General features: G+C 63.0%; 1 protein-coding gene across 1 annotated transcript; it reads left to right on the forward strand.

The window, feature by feature from the left end:
- Positions 1 to 2,715: 2,715 nt before the first annotated feature.
- On the forward strand, positions 2,716 to 6,064 carry LOC127751876 (ecdysone-inducible protein E75-like). The gene is made up of 2 exons (XM_052276094.1): positions 2,716 to 3,146; positions 5,380 to 6,064. Exons 1-2 carry the CDS (start codon positions 3,014 to 3,016, stop codon positions 5,487 to 5,489), a joined length of 243 nt encoding a protein of 80 aa, XP_052132054.1. The 5' UTR covers positions 2,716 to 3,013; the 3' UTR covers positions 5,490 to 6,064.
- Positions 6,065 to 7,195: the final 1,131 nt, after the last annotated feature.

Genomic DNA, 7,195 nt, shown 5'->3' on the forward strand with positions numbered 1-7,195 from the left:
CCCCCCCCACGCCGTCCGTTGAACTCTGCATCGCGTTGGTGTTGGTTATCGCCGGCGAGCAGGCGCCATCATCAGGTTGGCAACCTTGACATAACCGCGCGCTTTTCACTCCGCGGAATCGAAAGTTTGGTGCGCGCGCGGTGCATTCCTCCCCCCCTTTTCCTCTCGCTCTGCTCTGCTATCAGCCCGCGCGCTGCTACTGCACTTTCTTCGCGTTACGCTAGCCGGGGCGGGGCGGGGATAGTGGCGCCATTGCCCCCCAGAGCAGCTGCCAGTCATGGCTCCGCACCACCAGGATCAAGAGATCAACAGATCCTTTTACTCTCATTTTTTTTTCGATTTTTCCTCTTTTACTTTTATGCTTGTTTTGTGGTACGCGACTGTCCAAGTAGGCCTCTCTGACAACTTGTGTGTGTTCTGTGTGCTGTGTTATTTCCCGAGTCTAAGTACAGTAAGCATTGGTAAGCATGCACGGTGGGGCTACTACTATTCCTATCCTTCCTCGTCGCGGGGCGAGGCGAGGCGCGGCTGAGGACAGAGTCGCGAGGCTATACACTGACTTATTGACGAGGTGTCAGTGCACTGCGCGCGCTCACACACACGCGCGCGCGCGCGCTCACACAGGCCGCGCCGCGCGCGCCCGCGGCCAGGAGTCAACGAACTTTGCCCTTCCCGCCCCTTCGCGTATAAGTCGCTCGCTGCAGCTCTTCCTTCCTGCTGGCCTTGCTGCTGAGCTGCGCGTCGTCTCCCTCTCTCTCTCCCTCTCTCCCTCTCTCCCTCCTGCGTGGGGCGTCGGGCGGCGGCGGTGTGGTCAGTCTCGAGGGAGTGGAGGAGTGGAGTGGGGAGGAAGAGAGGCAAGTGGGAGAGACGGGACGGGGGTACGCGGGGTAGCGGAGGGAGGGGCAAGGGGGCTGAATGCTTACTTACTCACGCGATAGTGCACTTACGTACATGCACCGCCCCTTCCCCCAATAGCGTTCTGGTTCGGGCTCTCGACAGAGCAGACGGTAAAATTTGAAACTGCGACACGCGTCTCGCGGGGGCGAGTGACCTGGTCGCGGGCCGGAGACGCCGCGCTGGCCGATCCATCCACCTCCAGGACGCCGCCGTCGCTGCCCCGCCGGACAATACCATTGAGGCGTCACTATGGGATTGACGATAAAAGTACATCGGAATCGGACATGTGCCGGACTGCGACCAACTCATGCGGATCTGCCAATATAATGCCGAAGTGCAGCGCGTCCCGCCGGCCGGCCCGCCGCGGTGACACAATTAAACTCGTGTCGGATGCGCCACAGACGTCCGGCCGTCCGGTCGTCGGGGCGGGGCGGGGCGGGGCGAGCAGGGCCACCACGCCACGCCCGCACATCCTGCGGCTGCTGCGCCGAGCGGCCTTGGGGGAGTTATTGGACCTTTGACGCCGCCCTTGGCAGCGTCAAAGGGAGGCGCTGCCGAGGTGTGATGCCGTCCTGGCGAGGGATAGTAGTAGGGGCCAGAGGGGCCACACGAGGCCGGCCGGAGGCCCCTGCGGCCCCCGCATATACGGACTGTCCTTGGCGCGGCCCCGGCTTTACGGCCCCAGGTTGCCTGACAACAGTCGTCGTCCCCCGCGCCGCCGTGGGCCGCGGCCGCGGCCGTGGGCATCGTGGGCACTCTGTCAAGGTTCGCGCTCCTAGGCCGATGAACCTAGAGCTGGCCGCGCTGCTCCCCCCCCCCTTCCCCCGGGGGTTGAGTGTGTGGGGGGCCAGGCGCGCGGCGGGTAGAGTGGGGGGGTGGGGGGCACAGCCACCCCGCGCATGGCCCGACGGACTCCCACGCGCCTCTGCTGCCCGAGGCCCTTGTCCTGCCGCCATCCACCCGGCCAAGGACTGGTGCACCGTGCATAATGGCATGCACCCTCTCGTGTGTATGCACCCCGCCCGACGGCTGTCCTTGGCGTCCGACATCTCTTTCTCACACACATTCACACAATACAGCGCGCGCGCGCGCTGGGTCACAGTTTTGCTCCATTTTGTCCCAAAAGCTGTGATGAGGCGGTGGCGATAGCGACTGCCCGCCCGCCCTGCACCGCTCTCTGCCCGCGTCCACGCGGGGTCCTGGTGCACGCCCGCAGCAGGCCCGCGCGCCTCCCGTGTTCAAGGTTATCTTCGCACGTAAGCGGCGCGGACCTACTCGACAAAACGCCAAAATTATTGACATCTGGCGCGCGCTGGCTGGGTGTCGGACCTGGCGCGGCACCTGGCGCTGCCGGGGACTAGAGCCAGAGGCCGCAGACAGGCACCTGCAGATGGCCCGGCCCACCGCCCTATACTCTCGCACCTTGACTATTTTTGGCGATGTCCGTCTGTCTGTCCCCGCCCAGCTCCGCCTCGCAGACCCTCCTGGACCTGGACGGGTCGGGCAGGTGCGCCGTCAGGACCCGACTCCCCCACCGCCCCGATAATCCCAGACGGGTCGGCCGCCGGGCCGGGCGGGCTGCACAACCCTTGTCGCCCTTACCCCGTCTGCCAAAAAAGTTTGCCGTCTCTCTCTGTCTCATTTACTTTCACTCTCGTGGATCTCTGTCTCCCTCGCTCGCCCAGTCAGCAGCAGCCCCCTGGCGGTGCCTGCCTACCCTGGCCGCTCGGCTCCGCCCGGCGACGCCTCCCCCCACCCGCCGGGCCGGGCCCCGCGCTCCGCGCCGCCTCGCGCTGCGCTCGCCGCTCCCTCCCTGCTCCCACTCCCGCACTCTCTCCCTCACTTCGGTGTCGGTCGGACGTGCTGCCCGCTCCGCAGAGCCGCTCGCTCGCTCCCCATCGCGCTCACGCGTTACCGGTGTTACGTCCCCGCAGTGTCGCGCTCGCGCGCAAGTGATTCAGAGTGTGATCAGCTCTCAGTGAAAGTGATTCGCCGCAAGTGATTTGTGTGTGTTTGTGTGTGTGTGGTGCTCCCGTGTGCTGCATTGTGGATTACGACAGCATGCGGAGGTGTCAGTGAGGATTACCTTTACCAGAAGACGTTGAGTGCCGCCGCCATGGGCCTCTCCGACAACGACCGCATGTGCCCGTTCGAGGTGGTGCCGCACCCTGCGCCCGAGTCCACGTCGGGCACCCCCTACATGGACACTGCCGTCACGTCGCCTCCCCGGGACTCGGACCTGAAAATAGGTGACTTGCTTGTCTCTCTCTCTCCATGCCGTGCTGCTTGTCCTGCGCGAGCACCTCGTCGGACGAACCCCTCGGCGAGCACCTCACCGGTGGGGCCCGCGGACCTTGCACTTCCGCGTGCCTCATACAATGCTGCCGGTCGCGGTCGGCTCTGGTTGCGTGCGCCCACGACGCACACCCCGCCGCCACCACCGCCGCCCTCCGCGGATAGGTTTCGGGTGACGAATCGCAGCGCGCTCATGTCAGCAGACACCGGCCGCCCTCATCGCGCTAATGAAGCGTTTATGTCGTCATGAGCTGGTGGCCATAGCAGAATGGCGCCTCATGACTTGCCTGTCCCGAGAACCGTTGCCGCCGGCTATGGCCGTTTCCATCAGAGCGATGTCAAAAGTAGCTCGGCCGCGCCGACGACGCGCGGTGGCCGTGCGGTGCGTCGTCTTCCTGGGGACCTTGAACCTTTCGCCGTCCTGTGCTGATGAAAATGTCCTTCCTTCTCTCTCTTTCCCTCTCGCTCGCTCGCTCTCTCCCCCTTGCTCTCTCACACCCACACGCACACGCAGGGCTGCGCGCGCCGGCCACTGGCCTATGCCCAGCACCGGGCCCTGAGCGCGAGTCCTCTTCCTCATAGCCCTCCCGTCGTGTAAATTTCGTGGCAAGGTCGCACGAGGGCGCTCCGCCCGCTCCGCGCTCGGCCCACCCGAAAGCCACTTGGCGTGCGCCATGGGGCCCTCGCGCCGCGCTTCACATATTCGCGCCCTTGTGCGTGCGTGTGTGTGTGTGCTGAGAGGACAAAAGAGAGATGGAAACAAAATCAAAATGTTTCCACGGAGAGACTTATGAATTGCACCAGGTGGGTGAATCGCCCTGCCCGCATTCTTAGTAATTAGACCACCTCAGCCACGCCCACGCCTGCAGGCTCGTCTGCCTGTCGTCTCTGACCTTGGTGACTTGCTGCCCGAGCGAGTAGGCAACCGGCTCGCAGGCGTGGCAGGCGGTACAGTCTATGGGCGCGGGGCGAGTCAGTCACCTGGCACACCAGGAAGGTCGCTTCTTGTAACCAAGTACAGTGTCAAGCACTTGAGGATTCACCAAGGATGAAGGCAAATGCACTAAATTGAATACACAAGGGTGGCGCACAGGCGCACTGAAACAATAACATGCTTTTCAATAACAGGGGAGAGAGAGAGAGGGGGGGGGTCGGAGCGAGAGAGACGGCGCACGCATGGGCGTCTGCGTGGCCGCGGCGCGGCAACAGGTTGCAGGGCGGCCGTCCTCACTCTCTGGCCGGCGCGAGGACGCGCTCGATGACGCCGATGACACGGATGACAATGATTCGGTAACAGTCACGCGGCCGCCGCTGCCGGTGGTCAATGTCATCAGATTGCGCGCCCGCCGGGCCGGGGCTTTAGGGCGCGCGGCCGCGACCGCGGCGGGCCGGTAGGAACGCTCAGGAGGGGCCGGGCCGGCGGATAAACAAGCCTCTTGATAGGCGGCGAGGGCGTTGACCAGGCCGGGGTCCTTGAGGGCGCCAATGTCATACATCATGGGTGCTAATCTACCCCTCCCCCCTCCCCTCCCCCCTTGCAACAACCACAAGCCCACTTTGCCCGCCTTTCGAGTCGCGGCCCACTGTCGCGAACGGATATGGATGGGTTGGGACGCGACGGACGGGGCGTGGCAAAGGCGTCGATAGTGAGCTTGCGAAAAGGAAGGCGGTCGCCCATCGGGTCCCATGAGTTTGGGCGCCCCCATGGTGCGGCAGCTGCTGTGGGGCCCCCGGTGGTGTGCACCTGCTTATAGTTAGCTAGCTTAATTTGACCTTGTCACGAGCTCCATGTGGGCCCACTCACACACATGCAGCACGTACGTTTTCTGCGCCACGAGCGTGTGAGAGCAAGGTCGGTCAATAAGAGCGACAGGATCAGTGTCACGGGTTCAAACACAGCGCGGCCGAAGAGCACCCGCGTCCCAAGAGGGGGTTGAGGGTTTTTTTCGGCCTTAATTTTTTTTTCTTCTTCTTCTTGGCGGATCTCAATTGGGAGTGTGCGGCCGTCACTTGGCACATGGCCGTCGCGGCGCGTCGGGCAGGGCAACGTCCTGGGGCTCCGACACGGTGCTCTTGGCCTTGACGCCGACGGAGCGCGCGTGGGCCGCGCCCGTCTGCTCTCGTAAGCTTTTTAATAATTTTATTCTCCGATTACTCATGCAGGATCGTCGTGTGTGTGTGTTGCAGAGTTCGACGGAACCACCGTCCTGTGCAGAGTCTGCGGCGACAAGGCCTCCGGCTTCCACTACGGCGTCCACTCCTGCGAGGGGTGCAAGGTGAGTGACCCGCGTCCTTGAGCGCCCTGAGAATCACAGTGTCAGTGTGTGCGTGTGTGTGAGAGTGTTTGTGTCTGTGTGTGCGTGTGGGAAAGAAGACTAAACGTGAGGCGCAGCGGCTGCCTGCGGGTGGTGAGGGCCTTGCACCCGACCTACCCACCACCCGGGGGGCCGCAGTGGGGTCGCTGCTCCCATTGTAGGGGGTGGGAAGACAGACCGAGACAGACGGACGAACGGACAGACGCTCTCGTTCCCCAGGGCTGCTCTCCCCCATGCTCGCTTTTGGTTTCATTCAGGGGAGGAAGTACTATATGTAGTAGAGCGAAAGACTGGGTATGAATTCGTTTCTTTTGTGGGCGCTCGACCTCCATAACTTCGAATAGGGTTAACCAACACGCGACCGCTTTCGCATGTAACATTGCAAACTTTTGGAGGTAATGTAATTTTCCGTGGCGTGCTTACAGCTCGGTCACGACCCTGCCCCAGCGGGTCGTGTACGGCCGCTCGTATGTGTGACTGTGTGTGTGTGTGTGTTTGTGTTTGTTTGCGAGTTTGTGTGTGTGTGAGAGAGAGGAAGCGAGAGAGAGAGGTGGAGGGGGGGGGGGGGTCATCGTGTCATAATAATGGTCCTGGTCGGGTCCAGGCCGCGGCCGCTGTTACCACCGCCGCCGCCGCATTTCTCCGCTCAGCTCGGAAGAAAGTCCCCGCCCCGCCGCTCCACGCCGCGGGGTGAAAGTGATGAGGTGGGGCCGGGGCCGGGCCGGGGCCGCCAGCTGATGTCAGCTCAGCCACCCCAACAACTGTTGTGTGTGTTTTGGACGGGGTCGTCCCGGACGGTGTTGGGGGGGGAGCAGCACAGCAGCAGGTCCCCGTCGAGCACCCCATTTGGATCACCGCCAGCCACATATGCTCTCGTTTCATAAAAAGAAAAGGGGAACAAAGTTTTTCTCAGTATTTTTTCTGTGAGTGTTTTCATCCACGGCCAACCCTTTTTGCCGTGCGTGAGTTTGTGGTGGTGGTGCTGGTGGTGGTGGTGCTGGTGCTGGTGGTGTTATTTCTGGTGCCGTCTCTGGTCGCCTTTTTCACTTAGCCGGAATCATGGGGTTCAAGGTCTCTTGGCGTGGCGCCCGTCGCCGTCATCGCGGCCCTCGCGGGACTGACGTCCAGCAGCAGCAGTGTTTCGGCCTCTGGTCCGATTCACCGCGGGGCCTGCCTCGTCTCCTCCGCACTATACTAATATACAACCGGCAGAAGTTGCCACGTGTCGGAGCGCAGGAGACGCTGGCGGTGTCAGCGACCTGCTTGGCCTCGAGCGCGGTCGCGGGCGTGAGCAGCGTGAGCGGGCCTGAGCGCGGCGCGGGGCCGGTAACCGCGTCCAGGGACGGGGCCCGCTCCGGCCGCGCGGCCGGCCGGACGCTTCCGCGACTGTGCTCCACGTCACGTCCATAGCTCTGCTGAGGTCCTCCCTCATTATTACAGATTTGGCGAGACAATCGAGTTGTTTACTTCAAAGGCAGAAACTGGTCTTGTTGTGGTTCCCTCGTGGAGATTATCACTTTGCCGGGGTTGTGTGACAAGTGTACCGTACTGGCCCGTGACGTTCGTTGGCTGTTGGAGCTCCTTTCCGCGGCGGCGGTGGCTGGCTACACCGGTTCTGCGTGACATTCAGCACAGCACACGGACTCTGCGCCCTTTCTGTCCCTCGTTTGTTTCCTGCCGTCCGTCCG

The sequence above is a fragment of the Frankliniella occidentalis genome, unplaced genomic scaffold (genome assembly GCF_000697945.3).
Source record: "Frankliniella occidentalis isolate FOCC.00 unplaced genomic scaffold, Focc_3.1 Scaffold1638, whole genome shotgun sequence".
In the NCBI taxonomy this organism is placed as follows: Eukaryota; Metazoa; Arthropoda; class Insecta; order Thysanoptera; family Thripidae; genus Frankliniella; species Frankliniella occidentalis.